General features: G+C 35.5%; 5 protein-coding genes across 5 annotated transcripts in view; 3 read left to right on the top strand and 2 right to left on the bottom strand.

The window, feature by feature from the left end:
* Window positions 1–8,321, bottom strand: part of LOC118742845 (protein rigor mortis) — a 17,273-nt gene extending 8,952 nt beyond the window's left edge. Inside the window, exons 1-5 of the mRNA XM_036475242.1 lie at window positions 8,161–8,321; window positions 6,491–8,095; window positions 6,089–6,425; window positions 5,861–6,029; window positions 5,624–5,777 (exon numbers count right to left, since the gene is read on the bottom strand). Coding sequence (XP_036331135.1) covers window positions 5,624–5,777; window positions 5,861–6,029; window positions 6,089–6,425; window positions 6,491–8,095; window positions 8,161–8,209 — 2,314 coding nt within the window. The 5' untranslated portion in view covers window positions 8,210–8,321. The remainder of the gene's footprint in view (window positions 1–5,623; window positions 5,778–5,860; window positions 6,030–6,088; window positions 6,426–6,490; window positions 8,096–8,160) is intronic.
* LOC118742848 (cilia- and flagella-associated protein 206) lies at window positions 611–5,600 on the top strand. The gene is made up of 4 exons (XM_036475246.1): window positions 611–1,734; window positions 1,808–1,988; window positions 4,328–4,677; window positions 4,741–5,600. Exons 1-4 carry the CDS (start codon window positions 1,288–1,290, stop codon window positions 5,560–5,562), a joined length of 1,800 nt encoding a protein of 599 aa, XP_036331139.1. The 5' UTR covers window positions 611–1,287; the 3' UTR covers window positions 5,563–5,600.
* A 432-nt stretch (window positions 8,322–8,753) lies between the features above and the next one.
* LOC118742846 (presenilins-associated rhomboid-like protein, mitochondrial) lies at window positions 8,754–10,604 on the top strand. The gene is made up of 7 exons (XM_036475243.1): window positions 8,754–8,986; window positions 9,067–9,265; window positions 9,327–9,624; window positions 9,682–9,902; window positions 9,985–10,086; window positions 10,155–10,252; window positions 10,316–10,604. Exons 1-7 carry the CDS (start codon window positions 8,940–8,942, stop codon window positions 10,398–10,400), a joined length of 1,050 nt encoding a protein of 349 aa, XP_036331136.1. The 5' UTR covers window positions 8,754–8,939; the 3' UTR covers window positions 10,401–10,604.
* LOC118742847 (RNA-binding protein 48) lies at window positions 10,528–11,368 on the bottom strand. Its single transcript, XM_036475245.1, has 3 exons — window positions 11,171–11,368; window positions 10,959–11,103; window positions 10,528–10,905 (listed from the first exon to the last, which is right to left on the bottom strand). Exons 1-3 carry the CDS (start codon window positions 11,264–11,266, stop codon window positions 10,631–10,633), a joined length of 516 nt encoding a protein of 171 aa, XP_036331138.1. The 5' UTR covers window positions 11,267–11,368; the 3' UTR covers window positions 10,528–10,630.
* A 3,576-nt stretch (window positions 11,369–14,944) lies between these two features.
* Window positions 14,945–20,691, top strand: LOC118742844 (ribonucleoside-diphosphate reductase subunit M2). The gene is made up of 4 exons (XM_036475241.1): window positions 14,945–15,216; window positions 15,308–15,532; window positions 19,182–19,910; window positions 20,016–20,691. The coding sequence occupies exons 1-4, from the start codon at window positions 15,160–15,162 to the stop codon at window positions 20,166–20,168; spliced, it is 1,164 nt and encodes a 387-aa protein (XP_036331134.1). The 5' UTR covers window positions 14,945–15,159; the 3' UTR covers window positions 20,169–20,691.
* Window positions 20,692–25,058: the final 4,367 nt, after the last annotated feature.

The raw sequence follows: 25,058 nt of genomic DNA, 5'->3' as shown, positions 1-25,058 counted from the left end.
CGCCCAAAGTAATTCATTAGCTCTATGAAACCAGATTTAATCCTAATATTTCAGACAGAATTGTTGCATCACGAACTGCTATTAGGCTCAGGGAAACCCGGTGGTAGCACTCTGGAGTTCTGGAGGGCTCCCAGAAGCTCCTCTGCCTCGGGGTTACTCGAAGAAGGGAGCGGTAAAGTTCACGGATGGATCAAAACTTTGAGAGAGGGTTGTGGAGGTTTCTTCTGTTGGAAAATCTCCACCAAAACTATGTTCAGGACTTCTGCAGTGTCTTCCAGATGGAAAAAGCTGTCATCAAGGAAGCGTTAACTCACTGCTAAAGGGTGTGACGGTGCGCTCGAAATAGGTAGGGGAAAGTCTGACCTTTCTATAAATCGTGTCGGAGTACTTCTTAAAAAGGCTAGTTTAGGTGCCGGATCACTGTGATATCGCGGGAAACGGCGTGTCTGATGACCTGACATTGGAAAGGCACCCTTAAAACGTTTACGCCAGATAAGGAGCAACTAGGGACGCCTCTGTCCTCCTGCGGTACACTCTTAAAGGGTTGGGCCTAGTGGCTTGTATTAGATGTCAAGAGGAAGATAAGGTGGAATCATAGCCACACTTTATTTTAGACTGTCAAAACTTCGCGAGACTAAGATGAAAGGAATTTGGCTCACACTTCTTACTAACACTGAGCTCTCAGGAGGGATCGAAATTAGCCGCATTCGAAATTTGGTAATGGGCTCGCAGCGTTTCGCCGACTACATTAAGGGTATCCGTTCAGTTTTTTTGTGGTATCACAAAGGACAAATCCTTAATGTCCAAGTGTGTCCCTTGCCTGGGGCAACCACTTTAACCAAACCCAACCTAACCTGTACTTATTTGAGCTATGAAATAGTTGGTCACATTAGTCATACCCAAACTATGAAGATTACATAAACAAAACGACCTTCGCCGTCCAACAATTTTGTTAACCTGCGAAGTTGTTTCGAAGACCCCTACCGTACATTCCTATTTTCCATTATTTACCGAACTCTGTTAGTAATTTATTTTTTCTAAAGAAATGCAGAAATATTCCTACAAATCTTTTATCGTTGCTGACATTTCAGTTCAAGTTTCAAATTTATGTGAGCTAAGTTTTTGATTAATTTTTATTTTGCATTATATATATATATACAAATATTTAGCCTGTTGTCAGAGTAACAAACAAACAAACCAACGTGGCGCAACTCGTTTTTTCGCCATTACAGGGGAAAGTTATTCTATAGCAACATTTGTACGTGTTAATTTCTTGATAAGCACGAAATGTCAACAAAAGATTACTTAAATCGTATTTTAACACTTTTTCTGGATGATTGCAAAGATCACGATTTGGAGGTGAATCCAAATTTTGCATATTTTTACGTGCATTTGTTGGCAAGAGATGCGCGACTCGGTTTCGACAGGCCGGATCCGAAACCTTGCAAAATTCTGCAAATTCGAGAAAATATATTTCGATTATATAAAAATCAAAATGATCCAACAATGTGTAATCTAAAAATGAAGTTTCACTTTCGAAATTTTCGCGAATTGAAAATTGAGAATATGAAAGAAATTTATCAGGAAAACTTCCAGAAAAAACTGCATAGCCTCATTAAAGGTATACTACAATATCCGGAAACGAGCAGTGACAAGCAACTTGATGAAATGTTATACAAAATACAAGTCTTCATTATTGCTTGTTACAATATTGGTGATCCGAAGAATCACGTGGTAAGTTATTGGAAATTTTTTTCCCATTTCTCACTGCCACATGTATGTACATACTAATTGCTATGTTGTCTAGCTCTTGAAACAGACGCGGCAGAGTCTTAAAAGCGTACTTAGCCGCGGGGATTTGCATGATTTCGTATTGAAGAAACGTTACCATCGTTTGGAATATCTACAGCGTTTAACTGCTACTGTTTGCGGTATACTCATTTATAATAACTGTGATCCGAATGGGGAGCGGGAAAATATGCGAGATAGTGAGTAAATTAACTTTGTACTTTTTAGATTTTTATGTTTGACTCTTCACTCTTCTCTCAACGCATACTGGGGCCGCCCCACATAAGCGGGTGCTCAAAATTCTGAAATCATTTTCTTTCCATTAGACTCGCTTGAACTACTTTTTAAGAGTATATTTTTGACGTCTTAATCCATTATTGATCGTGCATTAACCCTATAGTGACCCAATTTTTTGTAATGTCTTATGTTAATTTGGTTTTATTATTTTGCAAATTATGAATAATTTAACCCATTTACGACTTTGACTAAACGCATTGATGACCATATTTTAACGCATTAGTGGCCAAGTTTTTTATGGAGTCTTTCCCCAGCTAATTTTTTTAAAAATAGATTTAGGTTACAATATTGTAATCAGGAAGAACATGTCCTTTCGTTTGAGAATAGCTTTATCAAGGAACTCGCAATTTTTAGAACTAAGTTAAAAGCGATAAAATGTAATAACAGTAACAAAGTGTGTATTTGTGGTATAATCACTGGGAAAGAGATAGTAAAAGATAGAAAATGGATACAAAAATTTACGTTTCAATGTAAAACATAATGGGATATGGGCATGGTCAAAACAAAGTTGAAATAATTTCAGCTCTCTGACAATACTTTTTAGTTTCGTCTTTGATTCGACTATGAATATGCCCTATGCTATTTTGTTTTAAATTTAAAAAGATTTACAAATTAAGCAAGTAATGTATCTAATTAAAAACGTTTATTAATTTAAAAAATCTGCTTATATTTTTATAAAAAAAAAAAACAAGTAAGAAAGTCTAAGTTCGGTCGGAGCCGAACATTAAATACCCCACGCAAGTACCGCTACATGGTAAGCCGGGGTGTATAGATTTTGAGTAAATTAGCGTCCTTAAATTTCGAAATATATAGTTTCAAGCATTTCTGAAATTTACCGTTATATGAAAAGCGGCCGTGATTTTAGTCTGATTTCAATAATTTTCAACGTTTTGCTTTTACGTGGCAAGCACAATAACCATACCGAGTTTGGTACAAATTGGTACAACGGTTACCGAGATACATATATGTGATCATAAGTGGGCGGTGCCACGCCCATTTTCCAAAATTTATCATAAAAGTGTTTCTTGGTAAAGAATTGTTGCAAGCATCAATTTTGAATAAATTAGCTTTAATATTTACTGATTTTTCGAATTTCGCTTAATTACGTTATATGGGATGTGGGCGTGGTTATTGTCCGATTTTAAAAATTTTCAGCCATTTGGTATGCTGTATCAAGGCTAACAACTGTGCCAAGTTTGGAAGAAATCAGCGGTTACCAAGATATACACATGTAACCATAAGTGGGCGTGGTTACGCACATTTTCCACAAATTTATAATATTCTTATTTTTCGTCTAAAAATTAATGCAAATATCAATATCAATATGGTTATTGTCCGATTTTGCCCATTTTCAATACCATCCATCCTACGCCCGAAAGAAGTGCACGTACCAAGTTTCGTTAAGATATCTAAATTTTTACTCGAGTTATCGTGTGCACAGACGGACGGACGGACAGACAGTCACCGCTTAATCGATTTCTCTTTTCATTCTGATCATTTATGTATACATTTGTCTATATCTATCTCGATTCGTTTTGCCTGTTACAAACAACCGTTATGTGAACAAAGTTATAATACCCTTGTGCACAAGTGCGCTCGGGTATAAAAAATAATTAAAATTAAATAAAAATAAAATAAATAGTGAAAACTTTTTAATATGTGGGTGTCGTATAGTTATGATAAGCACTATTAAAAAGATTGTAAGTATGCAGTTTTGTAACCCATTTAATTTTAGTACATTAAAGTGCAAGTTTGAAGTAGTTAGGACTTACATTTTTCCATACGAAGTATGTTCGAAAATTTTTTTATATGGAGAAAATGAGCGGCGCCTTAACCAAAAACAGGCCTGCTCTATGGGTGTACCTAGCGGCTCGAGAATCAGGCTGAAATTTGATGGGAGACTCAGCTCACCGTGGATAGGGTGGTTCCCGAAACTCCAGTCACCACCCGGAGGCCACTGCCGTACGTGCTACAACGGTGTTAATTAATTTCACGATCTGAAGCGCCCTTTCGACGATCAAATTAAAATTTTCCTATGCAAAAAATTTGCAGCACTTTGAAAGCACACATTGACCTACTACCCTCCCGTGTATGCCCAGAAAAAAAGTAGACACCCACTTCTGTGAACTATTGCATATGCCACCCATAATAAATATATATATATGTAAATATATATATAAATGTGTTCATCCATTTCTTCATACTTGTTAAAGTTAAAAACATTCCTCTTTACTTTATGCAGTCCTAAAGGATATTCAAATGGCAAAAACAAACACCAGAGAATCCCTTGAAGCAGCTCTAGAAGACATTGCTCAATATATAGAAACTGGCATGGAAGCTATCGGTGAGCTTATCGAAGTGGACACAAAAGCGAAGAAAGTGCATTGCAAGTGGCCCATAGAAAAAGTGCGGGAAATTAATAAATATGTCGCCTTGTTCAGTACCTATGAAAAACTGCTGAAGAAAATAGTCGTCTCTTTCGACAAAACAGAGTATCTTGTAAGCATTGATCAAAAGAAAATGGACTGCATAGTGGAGAAGATAAATGATGTTCTAAAATATCGCACGGCAATCGAATCTGAGTTGGTCTTTGTAAGTACAAAGAAATGTAAGATAGTTAATCGGCAAACGTAATAAACCAAAACTCTTTTGCAGCCACATTTCAAATACCTTACAGAACTTTGGACCTCCTTGCAATTATCACTTAGCCATTTGGCTGAACTGAATAAGCTTAAAGATTTATTTGACGAGTGCTTAACTGAGGAAGTTAAGGCAAACTTTTTAAATCTTTTGGAAATAACCGAAGTGCGGCGACAAATCATCAAAAAAGCAATTGTACCCACTTTCGATGACTTAATGGAACGCACCAACAAGGCAAATCCTGCGATGACGTCGCTGCAAAACGTGGTATGTATCGCGCGCATTCGTTACATATCATTTTTTAAATCATTTTTTAAATTATCACAATTTAACTTACAGACAGATAATTTTCAAAATTATTGCGCGCTAACAATCGCACTAACAAACGGTTTACTACTGCCCGCAGCTCTACAAAAGAAGCTTTGTGAAGACTCGAAATTTCGCTTCGGTTTTGCTAATATTGAATTCGCAAAGTATGCCGAGCGTTATTTCGAAGATTTCATAAAAATAGTAAAAACGGCCATCTACACTTCTGTTGATCTCATTTTGCTTTTTGGCTTGGTTGATGAACTTTTGGAAACTGACTTTGCTGCCGAAAGTAAAAAGCGTAATGGCAAGTTAGCAGAAAGTGGCACACAAACCGAAATGGTAGTTGTCAACGATCTAACACCCGCAAATCATATTAATGTTACCTGGAATAAATGGGACTTTCATCGTGAAACTATACATTTGGCCTATATACGCAAGCTGCAGACACGTTCACAACAGACTGCACTCTCGTTTGGCACAATGAATGCGCAAAACGAGTGCCTACCGTTCGGACATAGAGCATCGTAGAGTAGCTTTATTGTGGATAGTTTTCAATTTAAAAATCTGTCAATATTTTAAATGCACTTACCTTTATTATCGAAGTTTTCGTCGTAAACGGCTAGAATATCGTTGCAAACTACAAATATATGATTGCCGTACCAATCAATTGAATAAATTGGTTTACCACAAAACGGTTTAAAGGTGATAGTGGGCTTGGAAGTTTCTACGTGAATTATACCAACCTGTTTTGAGAAATACAGAATTATTATTAAATTATAGGACTACAATTACAAAGTTTATAAAACAAAATTCAAAATTCACTTACTCTTCCCTCCAATGTTCCGAAGGCCAACTTCTTACTATCCGGACTCCAAACAAGCGAAAGCACGGATGCATCCACACGTGATATATAATTTTCGATAAACACATTAGTGGCCGACATCTTTGAAATATCAATAATACCTACACGACGATCGGAGAAGGCCAGTGCAATTCTACAAATATAAATAGTTGTACATACTCATATTACATTAAATAAAATTTGGGAAATTACTTATTCATATCATCTGGGCATTCGCGAATCGCGCAAACATTAGTGGAAGCACAGCAGTATTTGAGTAGCAATTTTCCTGTTTCCAAGTTTTCACAGCTGATTTCACGATGCGAAGACAAGTTCCATAGTAGTCTACAACGATGAGAAACGCTAAACGACATAACGCTACGCTGCTGAAAGTGCTGTTGCGTCTCTTCTTGAAACTTGTAACGTTGCTGTTGTCGCTTTGAAGAGTCGATCGAAGTATCTTTTATCAGTGACCAAAATGACACTTCGCCAATTCTATTTGTGGTTAGAAATTGTGTTGAACTCAGCCAATCTACGTGGATGCTGTTATCTATAGGCGAATATATTTATTTAATAATTAATCTAATACAACAATAAAACGTTTTTAATACATACTTTTACCATATTTGGCAATGTTTGCTGGACGTACACTGTCGCAGCATGACCCAGTCTTTGCATTCCATATCCAAAAATGTCCGTCAACGCTCGCGGAAACCAAAAGTTCTGCGCTCCTTGATTTAGTTGGAGAAGTAAAAGAATTATCCTGGGATACACATCCATCAACGGATGGCTGTTCGGAATTACTTTCTGATACCACGTCATGCCTTTCTTCCTTCTCTACTTTCTCCGATTTCTCACAATTTACTTCCTCCTTTTCCTCCTTTACAGTATTTACATCCGGCTCTTCAGTGTTATTATCGTTGTCTTTCTTCTCTAGTTCATTTGTTTGCTCGGCATGGACCTCTGCCTGATGTAGTATCTGTTGCTTTGGCTTTAACTCTCCACCATCCACGCAAACATCGTCATCTGAAGAACACCTACCACCTATTTCAAGGCTACCTTCAGTTGACTCACGACTACCTCCGCCACAACTCGAAGATAAATCGCCAGCTCGTGGCAAATTTTGACAATCAGCAAGCGTAACATCGGGCATTTGTTTGGATTCATTCTGATCATAATTTTCCTCGTTCTTCAAGGCTTTTATCTCTTCTTTGAGACTTTGACATGCCTCTGCAAAATCAAAATTCGTTTTTGGTCCAAGTTCCATAGTTTTGTCGATGACTGCCAAACCATCAGGTGATTCCTTTGCTTTTTTATCTTTTTCTGTAGGTGCGCCGAATTCATTTTCCAAATAGTCGTAGTCATAAATGTCGAAAATATCATCATTTCCAGCTGGTTTCGTTGATTTCCTCGATCCCTTTTGTGATTTAAAACTGTTTTTTGGATCGCCTTTTAACTTTGTTTTATCGTTGGTTATAGTCTTACTCTTATCCGCTTCATTATCCTCTATTTCAATAACGGTTTCCCGTTTTAAAGGTTCCAAGGTAGATGGGCACCATGACAGCGAAGTTATGGGAGTCTCATGACCCCGTAGTGTGTACAATGTAGTCATGCGATGTAAATCGCCAAGTAAAACTACTCCACGATTCGTGCCTACAGCAAAAATATGCTCGTTATAGGGCGAGCAACGCAACACAGTCAGCATTTGATTTCGTGTCGGAATGAAATTTTTCTGTCGACAATATGTATTGGATGCTACGCAATATACCACCAGATCCTGTGCATTCAATGAGAGTACATTGCGATTTCGCATATAGCTTAAGAGTACATGATCGCCTTGAGGCGATGGCCCATTACCCTCCATATATAAAGAGGTGCTGAAGTGTGCCTTATGGCCACTTACTGCACAGCCACGATCAAAATCCCAAATCTGTACAGAATTATCTTGTGCCAAAGCAGCAAAATATTTTTGATGGCCCACTGCTGTAGGGGTTTTTGTCACTTGACTTGCATTTCCAGAAACTTCTTCAACTGCTGTAACATTTGTTGGCCACCCCGGATCCACATCTATGCTCAGAATGCTCTGACGAGTTTGAAACACTTTGATCACAGGAGGCTTCTTTGCTCCCACCTCACCATCGACTTGTTCCAAAGGACCCACATAATTGATGCTGCGTGAACCGACATAAAGAAATCCACCTTCTGGCGTGCACACACAACCTTTTATAAAAAAAGAAACAAAAATCTTAATCCCATAGCAAATTCTTCGTGACTCTGATATTTACCGTTGGTTAAATTCCATTGCGGAGTAATTGGCACTTTTGCCAAAACCATTTTCCCTGCAGACACGTGTTTTAATCAAATAACTTCGCACAGCTCCTTCGCGAATTTTTCGTAAACACTTCTTGCGCGGCGTCCTTTCAAATTTACTATAAAGTTAGGAAAGATTCGTTTCAATCGATTTTCGCAAAAGCTGATAGCCTGATAGCTCAATGACGAGTACCCGGTTAGATCTTATGAATGAATTCCACATTTCATTATATTCGAATTGTTTTCACTTCGATTAATAACACATGACATTGTTTGCAAGAACTTTTAAGCTTTTCGCACTAAATACATTTTTCTTATTTGGCTCAAGAGTGCATACAATTTTCAATTTTTACAAATTGTTACTATCTACTATTAACTACAAAAGTGAAGGTTTTTTTATGTTTTATCTCTTTTACCCAAATACGTTTTGTGATTGGAAGAAAAGAGAGGCACGCTCCTGCTGTTCACACTCGCTACAATTATAACGTGTTGTCTCCTCTTATAGATTTACGTTCTTTGGTTTTATACAATTTATTTTTCTCATTACTGCTAGATATATGATAGTTGTGTCCTAATGGGTGTAATAAAATGTATCGGCTAAAAGCTAAAATCGTTTATCAGCTGTTAACAATCAAACGACGAATCAAAACAAATTGAAGTAAACAGCTGATTGAAGGTGAATGGAGGCGTGACGAGATCGTGGCGTTTTATTTAGGAAATTTATTTATTTGTACAAATCGCAAAATAAACGATAATGCTCTTGCATAGAGCATTCTGTCGTAATTGGACTAGGCAATTAGTGTGAGTGTATTTATTGCATTTAAATACATATGTATGTTTATATGTAGGTAACTAGATATTCTAATGGAGTTGAATTTCAGTGACCCATTGCTGCCCAGCCATAGTTGTAAATATGCTAGACCGCGTGCGATATTACTACGTTCCATGCGCAGCAGTGCAAAACATCAGCGTCCAGCTCGGAGTGGAAGTCTACAAACATCTCCACCTTTTGAGAATTATACCTTCGGCGGAGCTATACCGCCAAGTAATGTGGTGAAAGCGTTAATTTTTACAGGCGCGGTATTTCAAAACAAGTAAAGATTTGTGAATTTCGAAATTAATAACTTCTCAACATTTGTAGTTCAGTGTTGGCTGTTTCATGAGTGTCACCATATTGGAGTATGAAAACGCGCGCAATATGATGTTAGAGAAAGCTCGTCAAAGCAAATTCCCGTGGCTTCGACGGCAGACTGTTAACCAGGAACAAAGTACTTGGCAAGATATAAAACAAGAAGTACAACAATTCTGGGATAAGTTAACGCCTGGTGAACGAGTATTTGTGCCACTTTGCGCGTTAAACATTTTGGTGTTTACAATGTGGCGTTCACCAGCCTTACGCAACACAATGATGACTTATTTTTGTTCGAGTCCTGCGGGGCGTAAGTTCCGGTCACCAACAAATTACTTATAGTCTAACTATATATGTTCGTTTTCAGGTGCTGTTTGTTGGCCTATGTTCCTATCGACTTTTAGTCATTATTCTTTATTTCATCTTTTCGCCAATATGTACGTGTTACACAGCTTTTCCAATGCGGCTGTCTTGACCTTGGGAAAAGAACAATTCTTAGGAGTCTACCTGAGCGCGGGTGTGATTGCGAGTTTTGCTAGTATTCTCTATAAGACGATCACCGCACAGGCTGGTCTATCTATAGGCGCGGTAAGGTTTTCGGGATCAAATAGAAATCATGTCATCATTAGACTTTAAAATCAACATTTGTTATTAATTACTCCAATTTCAGTCTGGTGCCATTATGGCGATACTGTCGTATGTATGTGCAAAGTATCCAGATACTCAATTAAGCATCCTTTTCCTACCCATGCTCCATTTCTCTGCAGGAGCTGTAAGTATTGAATTTCATATTTACTTTTTGTAAAGAATTGCACACATAACTCTTGTTTTCTATAAAAGGCGATCAAAGTGATTATGGGATTCGATTTGGCTGGCTGCATCCTAGGCTGGAAATTCTTTGATCATGCAGCCCATTTAGGTGGCGCCCTCTTTGGACTGTGAGTAGCATGCATTGTGAACATATGCTAAGAAAATTCTATTAATAATGTCACGCTTTACAGATTTTGGGTTTACTTCGGCACAGAGTTGTGGCAAAAGCGAATACCGTTTCTTACTTTATATCATGACTTAAGAAAAACGAAATAACCGATAGTAGTTTATTGCTTAGCTGAAGTATTGAAGTTCGAATCAAAATTGTAATTATGCTATTGACATTATTTGAAATATGTAGTTGTGTAAATTGATTTGTTTTAAGTAGTGAAACAAAGCCACGTATTTTTACGCATTGTTATGTATTTTGAAAGAACAATACTTTTTCTGATACAAAGCAATTAAATACAAGCTTTAAATACCTTAGTTCTTTATTTTTAAGTCTTTTAGATCTCTTTTCTTCTCTTCTCCTGATTAGATTGCGAAATTGATGCTATTGTTAATTCCACTTTTTCGTTTACCCGCTGTCTATGCTTAACTTCAACTTTCCTAAGCAAGATTTTCTGCCGAAGTTCATCTATGGTTTCATACTCCGGAGCATAGGAAATATGAAGTATGCCCCCATAAAACTCTTGCGCATCCAAGTAAGTTTTAGCAAGCCGCGCTAACTGCACCTTTGCAAATTTTACATGAAAAACATCAGTGAAAGCTTCCAGTTCCACTGAAATTTTAATATTAAAATGAGTACAGAAAAAATATAGTCGTTTTATAAACCTTTTTTGGCCACCTCCTCTGTTACACATTGGATGAATTCAAGCTCCCCACACCGTTGCAGTTTACACTTTATTTCTTGCTTCAAGTTAATTTTTGGAACTCCAAATACTAGAAGATGGTTTGATTCATTTGCCACGGTATATACCTTAAAAATTTACAAATAATTATGTACTACATCCTGCTAAACATGTATTTCTCAAAAATGCAAGTACCTTAACAGCTCTTAATCGACGTCCTTTACGGTATTCCAAACGATTCAGACAATATTTCTGGCGAATGTGGTGCGTAGAGCTGTTGATATCGGACATACCTGGTAATTTTCTAACGCTTCCGATGTATATTTAGTTTTGAAAAGAAATATTACATTTTCTTGGAGGAATTTCGGAAATGTTTCGCTTTTTGTTTACATTTGGAATCAGGGATGAAAAAGTAGGTACCATTGTACCTTTTTTCCGACGTTTGATGACTTAAAGGTACATTAGGTACAGCCACTAGATTTTAGGTACAATCATCTTTTGATCAGATGCATTTTTAGTTTTTTTTTCTTTTTCCTTTACCGTGCTAATATATTTACTTGTAGGCACGGGAGAAGCTTAGCTTTCATTTTGAAGAATAAACAATTCTAAAGAAAAGTGGTCAAAAGGAAGTCATATTAAGTATTATCTTAAACATCTTACACTGTTTTTAGAGCAGCTACTACGACAAATTAACAATTTACTTAGCTATCCTCAAATTCGTAATTTTTTCTATTAATCTTAACGGTTATTTTCACTAAGTCAAATTCAATGGCATTTGCGGTCAAATAAGTGAAAACAAATTGTCAAATGAGACTCAAAAATGGTATTTTGATTGACTTAGATCATAATAGGCCTTCAGGCGTGTACATGCGCTGTTAAAGTGGCTATTTGTAAGTTTTTGGCCCATAATATCATCGGTAAACGTAGGGATAAAGGAAAGAAAGTTGTGTCGAAATATGTCAAAATATGACATAATGAAAACCAGCCTTTATTCGCCCATACAGTTAGGGATGCAACATCGCTCTCAAAAACATCGATGTTCCCGCAACAAACATCGATGTCAAAAAACATCGGTTATAAAAACGATACTCGATGTTTTACCGATGTTTTAATATCTCATCTACTACACGAAATAAAATGTAGCCTGAAATATTTTTTAAAGTCGAAAGAACTAGATTCACATATCCGCTGCAAACCATAACTTTATACAAAACTTTGAAAAATTCAACACATTTTTATCTTAATTTTGAACTTTTTTATCTGAATTTTTAGAAAAAGCCTTTAAAAATCGCCTTGATTTTTAACTTTTTATTTGAAAAAAACGCAAAAGCCGCCAAAAAAAATCATTAAAAATCAAAGCGATTTTTAGCCGCTTAAAACTTGCACCTGTTTTATTATTATGATGTATGTTAAATATGTAAATCTTATTTATTTAAATATGAATAAACATTTTGAAATTAGTTCAGAAAACAAGCTTTGATAATCTAGCCCCCAAAAGCCTACTGCATCCTGAATGATGGTTGCATCAGCTTCCGAAAACAAGCGCTCGCTTGCCACTGGTCGTTCGGCACAATACGAACGGAGTGAGTGAACGATGTCGATGTTTTTCACTTTCCTAGTCGATGTATCGACGATGTATCGTCCAGCAAAACATCGATTTTAACATCGATGTTTTTGGACGAAACATCGATGTTTTTTGTCTTTTTCGCCAATATTTTTCAGTAGTCAAAATTAAACAAAAACAACGCTTCTTCGATTCCCATTAGACTATAGTCTATAGATATAGGCTCAGTTAAAAAAAAAAACCTAATCATGTTTAAAGTACATCCATCTTTTGTATTCATGTTTTAAAAAAAAATTTATAATAAAACTACAAATGAATGATGTAAATTTTTTTAGGTACAATCTGTCTCATTTAGGTACATTTATTTTATGATATTAGGTACAATCTGAAATTTCCATTTTTCATCCCTGTTTGGAATGTCGGAAAAACATCGATCGATTCATCTAATATATCGACGTTTTGCTTCGATGATTTGGTCCCAGCTCTATTCTGGAAGTGCATTCGGTCCCATACCGATTCCGGTAGAGCATTTGGTCCCAAATCGATTCCCATTTCGCCATATACCATGCAAACATGACTCGTTCAAGCAAAGAATTTCAGCCTTCTTTCGGTTTACAAAGTAAAAAAGTAAAAAATCATCGGTTAAACATCGTTATCGACTTTTGTCAATGTTACGTACAAACAAGACATTGAACAACCGGCCCTTAATCAGGCATTGAACAACCCTCCCTTAATCCCTAACCGATTCCGGAGTGAATTTTGGTCTTAACCGACAGCAAAACATGAACCAAAAATACAAGATCACGTAAGAACGCGACGTTGTATTTGTAACTGGTTTTGAGAAAAAAGTTTGCGAAAGCGGGTTCGTCAGCTGAGCGTTTGTTTACATCACAAGCACCACTATTTTACACTTTTATTCAAGTAAAGAAGAGTTAATTCCACATGACAACACATTTTAAAGCATTTTGATGCATCATTTTACATAAATTGTGCGTTTAAAGTGGCTGACAATAATTTTGGTTTTCTTTGCTTTGTTTACTTTTCGCTCGTTTTCCAGTGAAACAAGATGGCATAGAACCCGCTAAAAAAAATCGACTTTTTTCACTCTCTTGTTCTTACGTGATCTTGTGTCTTTCGTTCATGACAGCAAAATGGACGTTCCACGACAGTCGGGTCTACGTAAGCGGAACGACCCAGATTTATATTTGGCCAAGGACTGTCACTGCAGCAACACTCCCCAAAAACTCTTTGGGGAACTTAATTGTTGCTACAACAACAACAACAATAACAACAACAACAACAACAACAGCAATATAGGAAGAAACGCGATAGTCGGTACAGCAGCGCAAGAGCGGCTGGTAGTGCAGTGTTGGTTACGTATTTTCACCCTGTACTTCTCGTAGTGCATTAATTCAGCGAATGACACTTGAAAAGAAGTAAAGATGACATTTTTTTGCTTTGTTCGCAATTTCGCATCTTTCAGCTACTATCTCCCTCACACATTCGTAAACAAGAGTCGCGGGCAGGGAAGCCAGCTCATGGGGAATTCCCCGATTTGCGGGGAATTAGAGTTTGCGTGGGGAATCGGGGAATAGACCGTTTGTTGTAAAGAATTTCAGTTTACGTGCAGAATCGGGAGATGAACTGCTTTTTATGAGGAATTAGGTGTTAACTAATTTATTCTTTTTTGCTTTAGTGACTTTATAATGAGGTCAAAAAGTCGCATAAGAAATGCAATTGCAACTAAAAGTACTGATTATGTAATCCTGCAAATTGTACAAATTACCGTTGATTTGGAATTTTATTTGTCGCATTTGCATTCATATAACGAATAAACACACTTTTTTATGTGGAAGAAAACCGCAACAGTTTAGGAAAAAAATTAAAACAAAAACTTTTAACCACTTGAAACTTGCATTTATTAGAATTGAGTGGGCTACAAGGCGGCATATTCTAAATATTTCTAGAAAATCTAATAAAAAAGCTCACATTTTTACGAAAGTTTGTAGACTTTTTTTAATATCACACAAAGTTTGAAACTTGTACGGTTTTTGTAAAAAAATTAACTATATTAAAAAAATAATTCAAATTAATAACAAAAAAAAAACATAAGTGTAACTTGTCAAAATTAGGCGCGACTGAAACTTTTTCGACCACTGTTGTAAACATTACATACATAAATGTACATTTGTTTCTTTATTTGTTGACTAACTTTATAAAAGTTTGAATTACATTAACAAAAAAAATAAATACAGACCAGCAATACGTCACTATTTTTTATTTTATTTTGTAAACAAGGAGATATACATGGGTGGGTAATTTTACGAAATTTCCGGCAAAATCGGGGAATTCTCAAAAATGAGTTGGCTACCCTGGTAGTGGGCAACAAAAATATTTCCCGCCAATATTGCGAACGAATGCACCAGGAAAGAAATTGCCTATAAGAGGAGGTGGTCGGAACGTTTAATTCTTCAATAAGTTTTCTGACGCTGAACGAGTTGTGAGTCGTGTTGTGCTGTTCCTGAAAGAACGTTTTGCAAAGTTGCGAACGATTTCATTTGTGCTATACAATTATATTTCCGTTGACCGTATTTAATACATATTAAGAACAAAGACTAAAATGGCATTTGCTGGCAAAGAAAACATTGCTGAGAACTTGGAGAAATTTTCGCTGAAGGTGAGTGAAATTCGGTTTTGTAACATCCGCGTTTTTGCTGATGCCACATATAATGCGGTTCGGTGTAATAAGATATGCTAATATTTTGCAGAGTCCGAGAAAAATTTTGACAGACGTGAATAACATGCGCAAAATGTCGATTCCCAACGAGGACTTGGCGAAAATGCAAGATACTGCATCGGAGCAATTGACAACGCTAGCCAGCAAGCCTGCAGCCCCATTTGATCCAACAATTGAACCTTTGCTGAAGGATAACCCACGTCGTTTCGTTATTATGCCAATCGAATATCCAGATATCTGGCAGATGTACAAGAAGGTAGGCTTTTTCGGTTAGTAATGTATCCAACCATAAATTTAGTATAAAACCCAACGTAGAATGAAAAATCACAAGAAAATCGATTAGTATGAGCTGTGTATGAGCGACAGCTGTTTCTGCGAACTTGCCTGTATAAAAACAATATATGTAACTACATGCACTGTAGTGAAAGAGGTTATCCCCAATGCAGACGTAGTCAGATTCGCTAACCGGCTAATTGCACTGTCGTTGCTGGTATTGCAAAAAAAGTATTAATACTGCTGACTGTACGACGACGTATATTAACATGTTGCGACAGGTTGGGTTCTATTGAAAGATACTACGTCATTGCCTATCTTCGGCGACTGTATCCACATTCATTCAATCCCTCAATTTACTTTGTTAAATATCAAACCAGCTGAAGCACCTTTATATGTACTATGCACACATTTGTGAATATGTACATATTTGCATACATATGAGCATATTTGATTGCTTTTATTTAGGTATATGTTTATGCGCTGTTTAGTGCGCCATGTGATGACCTTTTCTGCGATGAGTAAGTGCAAGTGTGTGATAGAAATATTACAAATTGGCGCGTAGCTACTTGTTTTCTTTCAGCTGTTGGCGGCAAAGTTTTCCCGCGCGCGCTCTTTTGGGTCGTTATCTGTTGCGCCTTTTCACAAATTTCGGAGAAGTGCGTTTCGTTTCATGCATACATATGTACATACGTACATATAAATGTATATGAATAGTTGCATACATATGTACATACATATTTTTGATGAATAGGTATTTTTGCATTGATAACAATATCCATGAAAATATTTTTAAGTACATTTATAGCCAAGAAATTTCTCCTTCCCTTCGTACTGCTGAATTTGTTTCCGGTCAAGTGTTGCAAATGTTAATATGTATCCTATCAGAGGATGCCCTTTAGTTTAGAAGATTTCAGTTGTTTTTCCTTATTGCCAAGGATTTGTAATAAATTTATATGCAAATGGAAATTTTATAACCGACGTATCGCGCACCGTCTTCAAAACGGGCACAACACAAAATTACACGTTTGTCAGCAAATGCGAAAAACTATTTCTTAGCTCATGATAATCATATGGGCAAGGGAGACTTTGTTTAATAAATTATACAAAAATTTGCTCCAGCTTTTGCTGAAAGGTAAATAAAAGCTCTGTAAAATGCGCTTAATTAAAAAAAAGCCAAATTTTGGGTTGTGCGCTAATGTTGAACATTTGAAACCTTCAAGTCTTCATACTAACAAATCATACATACTTTTATATGCTCTGAAATAGGACGTTCTTGAAAAGTTGTTTGAGATAGGGCGTTTTCGATCTGGCTGCCGAGATAGGTTGTTATTCCACTCAACCGTCGATATACATATCCTTAATACGAAAGTCTGTAGATTACTCACTAAAACCGTATTACAACTTAAAAATTAGTTATACCTAGTCTTCAATAAAATAGAGCGTAGAAATCGCTCAATAACAAAAATGTTAGATAGGGCCATTCTATACATAATATACATGTACATGCACATGTATGCATTAAGGCAGCGATATGTACATATCGCTCGCTTTGAGTGAAAAGTGTCTAAGTCCCATTTTAAAAATTTTACAGGAGAGGAAAAAACTGCTTATAGCCATTTTCTTCAAGTATTTCGCGAAACTTTTAATGCAACTTTTGCCTGTTTAAAGCAAAGCAAAACTCCATACGAATCGGAGGGATTCGATATTTATTAAAAGATTTCGAACTTTTTTGGCCTTACCGCATTTTCTGTGCTTCTTTTGGACTTGCAAAATGTTGCTTTCATTTACTATAGACGAGAATAAACAAAGCAAGTACCTTTATCCTTTTCGAAACAATTCATTTTCAATTTCTCTAGCCTCCTGCATCAAATTATGAGTTTTCATAAAAAGAGGAATTGGCAATTTTTTCCTCTAAGCTAGCGATATGTTCATATGTACATACTTACATACGTTTGTACAAATTTCTGTTTTTCTCTTTTTCACCCTTTGTAATTAGCACACTGTACCTGTATTCTGTTTATAACATGCCCGAACATGATCAGTTGGCAAAGTCAACAGGGCATGACTACAATTTTATGTGGAACAAGTTTCGCATTTCAAATAGTCACGTTTACAGATCGTTTTGTAGATAATAAATTCCGTGTATGTATGTATGCTTCCATAGAATATTTTTTGGGTGTATTAACTAATTTCGTTCCATTATCATCTTTCCCCTGCCTATCTTTTAAAAATAGCGTTTTGTTGTTGCTTTTTTTCAACTTGTAAATATTTTAGTCAAATTACAAATCGCCTAAATTCTTTTTGTAGTATATATCTGTGTTCGTAAGGAAAAGTAGCTTATGTCGAAAGGCTGACTAGTATAATGCGGCATTCCCTTTATTCTTTTAACGACAAGGAATTTTTGGATGAGACTTGACTTGCTGGTATCGGAACTATTTATTGCACGTTTATTTGCCAAAAGTTGTTCAACGGGTCAGTGCCAGTGAGTCATTTGCAATTGTATGCTGCGTATGCCGATTTATACTAAAGCCAGCCTTTCGACATAAGCTACTTTTCCATACGAACACAGATATGTACATTAGACTGCATCACTCCCCATATAAAAAAAATCGGTACTATTTTTCTACCGGAATTATAAAATCTATTATATTTTAAGGCGTCCACCAAAATATTTCGGAAAAATATTAACATTTAAATGAGCTGGGCCGATTTGAAAATACCTCAAAAAATGGAGTTTTTTATGAATAAAAAAGTTTCTTAAAGATCTTTTTTTTAAATCCCCTCAAATGACAAAACGGGTTAAGCTTAAAATATTTGCATAAAAATATTTGAAAAAAAAAAAATAAAAATTGAACGGAATCGTAATGATGAGATTTTTGTTGCTGTTTTTTTAACTTTTTTCAAAGATTGGTATAAGAAAAACTTGAATAACTGAACCTTAACTCTTCCGATTTAGTCTTGAGAGGTTTCATTGGAAAGGTATTTTCTCACCCTTTTTATTTCTTTGCTAATAAACTCATTCAAAGGATGCAAGAGAAAGAAAGGAGGAACGAACGTCATTTAAAGTTGAATTAAGATGAGTTGGTACTCGAAGAAAAAAGATAAGACACGAATGACGTTTTTTGGCCAGAAATAAAAACAGTGTGAAAATACCTTTCTACTGAGATCCCATAAGTCTAAATCAGAACATTTTTAGCCCAGTTATTCAAGTTTTTCGTAAATCAATCTTTGAAAAAGTAAACAAACAGCACCAAAAATCTCATTCTTACGATTCCGTTGAAGAGATTTTTAAATATTTTTATGCAGATTTTTTAAGATTAATCTAATTTGTCATCTGAGGGGACTTTTTTCAAAAAGTTCTTTAAGAAACTATTTTTCTTCATAAAAAACTTCATTTTTGGAGGTATTTTCAAATCGGTCCAGCTCACTTAAATCTTAATATTTTTACGAAATATTTTGGTTGACGTCTTAGAATATAATAAATTTTGTAATCCCGGCGGAAAAACCGCAACTTTTTTTGGTGATGCAGTCTAATGTACATAAATCCATTGATAGTTTATGCCTTTCTAAGATAGTTTAAAAGCAAGAATCAACTTTAATAAAACTACAAATTTACCGTTATCTTGCAGGCAGAAGCATCCTTTTGGACAGTGGAAGAGGTTGACCTTTCCAAAGATATGGATGATTGGGCGCGTCTCACCGACAATGAACGCCATTTCATTTCGCACGTTTTGGCATTCTTTGCCGCCTCTGATGGTATTGTGAATGAAAACTTAGTTGAACGCTTCAGCCAAGAAGTTCAAATCACAGAGGCGCGTTGCTTCTATGGATTTCAAATCGCCATGGAGAATGTGCATTCTGAAATGTACAGCATATTAATTGATACATATATTAAGGATGGCAAGCAAAGGGATTACTTGTTCAATGCTATTGAGACGATGCCTGCTGTAAAGCGCAAGGCTGATTGGGCACTGGCGTGGATTTCATCGAAATCGGCCAACTTTGGCGAACGTATAATAGCATTTGCCGCGGTTGAAGGCATTTTCTTTAGTGGCAGTTTTGCTTCAATCTTTTGGTTGAAGAAACGTGGCCTAATGCCTGGTTTGACATTCTCTAATGAGCTAATTTCAAGGGACGAAGGATTACATTGCGATTTTGCTTGCCTGATGTTCCAACACCTCATTCAGAAGCCAAGTAGGGACCGTATTATTGAAATCATTGCTGAAGCTGTTAAAATTGAACAAGAATTCTTAACTGATGCCTTACCTGTGAATTTGATTGGCATGAATTGCCAACTAATGTCTGATTATATTGAATTTGTGGCAGATCGCTTGCTGGTCGAGCTGGGAGTGGGCAAGGTAAGAGATGACTTAATTAAGTACTACATACATACATACATACATACATATATTCATAAATTGTACGCGCCTGTGTTTAACTTCTTTTTTTTTAATATTTTATAGATTTACAATACACAAAACCCCTTCAGTTTTATGGAACTTATCTCATTAGATGGCAAAACGAATTTCTTCGAAAAGAAAGTGGGAGAATACCAGAAATGGGGAGTTACCTCGAATCGCATGGATCATGTCTTCACGCTAGACGCTGACTTCTAAATATGACTTGTACCTACCATTTGTAGATATACCTTTATAAATATATTTAGATAATATTTTAGTATTAAGATTCTAGTTTATACAAAAAAGCGGCAATTTGCCAACAATTCTTTACATACTTTACTTACCTGACAAATGCAAATTTACTACGTTTTCCTAGTTGTATTTGTATTCTATGTATGTAGTATATTATCGATACCTTCACAATGCTTCATTTTTAAATATGCAACTAAATATACGTCATATATTCATTATCCGTTAAAGAAAAAAAAACATTGTGGACTAAACTAAATTGTAGTTAAATTTTGAATATTGAATGCAATAAAGCGAAAAGAAAAATGTGATTAATTTGTGTTAAATTTACATAAGAGTATAAGGAAACTTGAAAGTTTTGTCACGAAGATCGGTAAGTGCAGCCAGTCGGCGTTCGATTAGCATGAGTTGCTTCCCAGAAGATAATTTAGGTAGGCCTTAAGTAAAGCCATTCTTAGAGGCCTACGCAAGAAGGGCTTATCCATTTACATTTCACGCGAATGTATAAATTTGTATTTAGCATTACAAATTAATTTCAATAAACATTTTAAGTTGCAATAACACATATTTGGTATAAACCTTAAGCAAGTACTTCAAAGATGTATGATTTTTATAAATTAGGGGGCAACTTTAAAAGAACTCCTCTAAAAGACCTTCTGAAGTAAGTCCTATAAGAGCCCTTCTGGAAGGCCTTCCACGGGTAGCGAAAGAAGAAGCCCTTTAATTTGTGCCACTCCCTAATTGGCAAGTTGCATCTGCCCGGCTGATTGATGTTCTCGGGGAAATCTATGAATGGAATTACCGCTATCTAGAAATGCGATGCGCGGGGCGATGTCTACTACAGCTGTCATGTAAAGGAGCTTACGAGCGCTATCAACATCTTGATAATAAAATCGATCTTTAATGCGATTGTGGGTGCAGGATGCCAAACAGCAGCACTATAAAGATTCCAGCAAAACAAGATCCGATAAGCTGCATAGCTATCTCCTGTTAGATAAACAAGAAGTCAAAGCGACATTGTTGTGATTAGCGGAGAGCAGTATTCTATCTCTGCTTCATCTCTATAGCTTCTGCAGAAACCGGTATTTCGGTTCAGTGTCCCGTTAGTATTCCTGTGTGAAACCTAGTGTGCGGCTTTGAGAGACTTAGCATAGTTCATGTTCCTCGTTTATTGAGCAGTGGCCCGAGTCAACGCGGAAACTAGCCGACCTACCGTTGCTAGCTGTTCTGGCCATTTGCTCAACATGTGAATACAGTAATCACAGGGGAATTGAACCGTTTCCCTAAAGTCTTTTTTAGATCCCTCTCTGGCACTCGTCGCTGGTATAGCACTGTGCCTCCGAACTTTTGACCACGTCAACCGATTTCGATAATTCATCGGAATTTGCATCGGAAAGGTAGTGTTTCAGTGGTGGTCCCATACTAATCTGGTTAGGATCCGATCAGGGGATCGTGAGATATATATATATATTATTATATGAGAATTCAAATTGGCTTTTTTTTGCTAAAAATTACTTGTTATAATATATATCTACTGGTTATGTATGCAGAATCATTTTTGCCAAAAATGCTCTGGTTAGGTGGCACTAAGGTCGAGATATTTTGAAAAACGTATTTATGCTCTGATTTGTTTCACATTTGGCATGTTTAGTTAAAACTTAATAAGACATATCGTCACCTGGGTAAAAGATTGTCGCAAGCGCCATTTTGACGATTTTTAGTTGTAGATGCAGTTATATATTTTGAAACAAGGTCGTTCGATTGGTTTATCAGTCCTCCTTAAGTTAAGTATCCTTAAGTTTCCGAGATATTGACTACAATTTTTTCGATAATTTAGTAAAAATTTAGTTAGTGATGCAGCCGTATGAAACCAATCAATATCTTAAAAATGGCGTTCTCCATTTTTGGATATCTCCTTTAATTTCCGAGATATTGAGTAAAAAATGTCGTTAATTTGGTATAAATTTTGATCACATTTTGTCGTATTTCATACAAAGTGGCTGCCGAATTGTGGACAAATGACGCTTACGATAAAATTTTACTAAAGAAAATCCTTCATAATCTCAAAACTTATTAACAATAAACATTAAAAATTAAATATTTTAAGAATTTTGTGAACTAGTAACATTTTCAGAGACTTTGGAGAAAATGTATCTTCGCGTTTTTGAGAAATTGCATTCCAAACTTCAATCGCGATTTCCCACAACCTGTCGAAATTAACATACGACAATCTTTTACCCAGGCGACGATATGTAGATTTGCAAAAAATGAAACCGCTGGTGGCGCTGATGTCAAAATAAAAAGTACATTGGACATAGAATGCATGTTTCCTTCCCGTTAGAAATTCTTTCAAGAACAATATTAACAAAATTTTTTCAATGGAAATTTTAGTAACGTAACGCCAGACAACATCACATCAGATAATTCAGCTGATTAAACATAAAGCAGAAAAGATTTTTACATTTCAAAACTTGGGAAATTAACCTTAAGCATTTCCAAGATTAATACAAAAACTTTTGTACAAATGATCTTGCCCAATTCGCAGGGTTTTGCCTTTTTTCAAACAAAGTCAAAATCCACTAATGTTTTTTTTTTTTTAACGTCACGCCAGCGCGTAAGTTGACTAATATCTTTGAATCGCTACTACCAACAGTTGTTATTTTTTTTTTTTACTGAAGAAGGGGTCATTTAATTGCTATGAAAATTTAGAAAAACCTTTTTAAAATTTTGACTTGTTCAATTCGTTTTTTTTTTTAACATTTTGTCATACGAGCGTCACGTAACGCCAGTTTAGAAATACCTTAAACAAACGAAAGAAAAATAGCCATAACTAGTCAAAATGTCACTTGAATTAATTAGCTGACCATAAGTGTACATACATATAATACTTAATTAGAGTCTTGGAAACTTACTTAATTTTTTACTTATAAATTGTTGTTTTATTTTTAATTTAATTCTTAGTTTTTATTGTTTTTAAAGAATGTTTTAATTTATTAGATAATTTTTAGAAACTTACCTTTTTGTTTCTTTATTAATTAAAATTTCTTTGGGTTTTTAGATTTTATTGTTTTAAAAATAAAAATATTTTATCTCGACACTTAATTTTTATTTATGTGCAAGTATTTATTCGAAAAGCGACATCATTCCTACATCCTGACTAAAACTGGAAATTTTGTGGAAATGGCGTTATGACACTAACACTAAACTAAAGACAAAGAACCATTTTTCAGTAACTTCGAATTTTCCTACAAGGTAGCGACCATGACCCAGGAAATATGCATCCATACATATCTATGTACATATTTATGCACATATACATTTGTAGTAGCGTTTAAAAATTTACAAATATAGAATGAGACATATGTCTAGTCAGAATGAGAATTTAGCGTCGAAGAAACAAACAATAAAATATATCTACTCACACGTGCTACAAAATCAGCATGTGAAATACGAATTACATCAGAAAACAGCAGCATAAGCTGTATTGCTTAAACGAATACTCTGAGAGCCATGTGCACTAATATTTACTATATTCTAAAAAGGGTGGTTCAAATGCATGTATTCAAAATTTAAAAAAATAGCAAAATTTGATTCTTAAGTATCCCTTATAAGCCTTATTAATAAATATTTATAAATTTTGTGAGCAACGTTTTAGACGATTTTTATACCTGTTTAGATCGGACGATACTCACTTTAAAGTTCAGCATCATACATACATACATACACATATAGATTACACTACTCAACCCCCCTTTTCAAGTTTTGATCTTATCTGAGATAAAGCTTTCCATTCCTAATAGATTTTTGGTCGCTGAAATTCAATTTGAACTCAGAATTACCACATATCAGTTTTTTTTTTTTAATATCCTAACCCAAAAATACGAAAAATTCGTTGTTGTTACTTGAAAAAAAAAAATACCTAGCTCTTTAAAGTATATCCCTTGCTCTTTCACATGCCGCACAGTGATATTTAGTCCCCGATTCGTGCCCCTAAATCCGAAAATAAAGTATAGAGGCGTGTTCTGGTTTTCGTGCGAAATAAAAAGGGTAACAAAACATCATCATTCTTCAGCAGCATCGGTATTACCAATCGAGAGAAAACAAATAAAATCTAGTCAAATTCGAAAAAAGTTAGTAGCTATAACTTCCACAATATTTAGAATTTCGAAACATCTTGAAACTTGTATTTTTTTATGATTGTGAAGCATAAACAGATAATGACACAAAAAAGCTCGACCTTCGAAAAAATGGTGGCCCATTTCGCAAATTTTTACTCTATGTATGTACGATATATAAACAGGTACATATTGCTGTGGAAAAACATTAAATTAGAAAGCTTGTTTGATTTTAAAAGCGTTCTAACACAGTTTAATACTTTCCCTGGCCCCGAAAAAAATCGTTCGCATCTCGTCGCCTGGGTAAAAGATTGTCGTATGTAAATTTCGGCAGGTTGTGGAAATCGCAATTGAAGTTTGGAATGCAATTTCTCAAAAACGCGAGGATAGAATTTCTCCAAAGTTACTAGTTCACAAAATTCTTAAAATATTTACTTTTCAATGTTTATTGTTAATTAGGTTTGAGTTTATGAAAGATTTTCTTTAGTAAAATTTTATCGTAAGCGCCATTTGTCCACAATTTGGCAGCCACATTTCTACTAGATTAACAACACTTTATACTCAATATCCCGGAAACTAAAGGAGATATCCAAAAATGGAGAACGCCATTTTTAAGATATTGATTAGACGATCCAATATGTGCACTGACAAATTTAGTTCAATAAAAAGACCGAACTAGTGAACTAGTTCATTGTGATCATTGAGATGAACCAGTTCTTTAGTTCATTTAGTTCAAGCCTAG

Source organism: Rhagoletis pomonella, unplaced genomic scaffold (assembly GCF_013731165.1).
Source record: "Rhagoletis pomonella isolate Grant_MI unplaced genomic scaffold, Rhpom_1.0 Rhpom_scaffold_00007, whole genome shotgun sequence".
Taxonomy (NCBI): Eukaryota; Metazoa; Arthropoda; class Insecta; order Diptera; family Tephritidae; genus Rhagoletis; species Rhagoletis pomonella.
The sequence above is the reverse complement of the archived record's forward strand: the minus strand, read 5'-3'. Positions and strand labels throughout refer to the sequence as shown.

Bases quoted from the DNA above. Each gene is read 5' to 3' on its own strand.
- LOC118742848 (XM_036475246.1), top strand. From the start codon at position 1,288: ATGTCAACAAAAGATTACTTAAATCGTATTTTAACACTTTTTCTGGAT. The intron at 1,735-1,807 runs GTAAGTTATTGG...TATGTTGTCTAG, and splicing joins GTGATCCGAAGAATCACGTG to CTCTTGAAACAGACGCGGCA. The intron at 1,989-4,327 runs GTGAGTAAATTA...TACTTTATGCAG, and splicing joins GCGGGAAAATATGCGAGATA to TCCTAAAGGATATTCAAATG.
- LOC118742846 (XM_036475243.1), top strand. From the start codon at position 8,940: ATGCTCTTGCATAGAGCATTCTGTCGTAATTGGACTAGGCAATTAGT. The intron at 8,987-9,066 runs GTGAGTGTATTT...GTTGAATTTCAG, and splicing joins AATTGGACTAGGCAATTAGT to TGACCCATTGCTGCCCAGCC. The intron at 10,253-10,315 runs GTGAGTAGCATG...CACGCTTTACAG, and splicing joins GGTGGCGCCCTCTTTGGACT to ATTTTGGGTTTACTTCGGCA.
- LOC118742847 (XM_036475245.1), bottom strand. From the start codon at position 11,266: ATGTCCGATATCAACAGCTCTACGCACCACATTCGCCAGAAATATTGT. The intron at 11,104-11,170 runs GTACTTGCATTT...TAAATTTTTAAG, and splicing joins GTCGATTAAGAGCTGTTAAG to GTATATACCGTGGCAAATGA. The intron at 10,906-10,958 runs GTTTATAAAACG...TTAAAATTTCAG, and splicing joins AGAGGAGGTGGCCAAAAAAG to TGGAACTGGAAGCTTTCACT.
- LOC118742844 (XM_036475241.1), top strand. From the start codon at position 15,160: ATGGCATTTGCTGGCAAAGAAAACATTGCTGAGAACTTGGAGAAATTT. The intron at 15,533-19,181 runs GTAGGCTTTTTC...GTTATCTTGCAG, and splicing joins TCTGGCAGATGTACAAGAAG to GCAGAAGCATCCTTTTGGAC. The intron at 19,911-20,015 runs GTAAGAGATGAC...AATATTTTATAG, and splicing joins TCGAGCTGGGAGTGGGCAAG to ATTTACAATACACAAAACCC.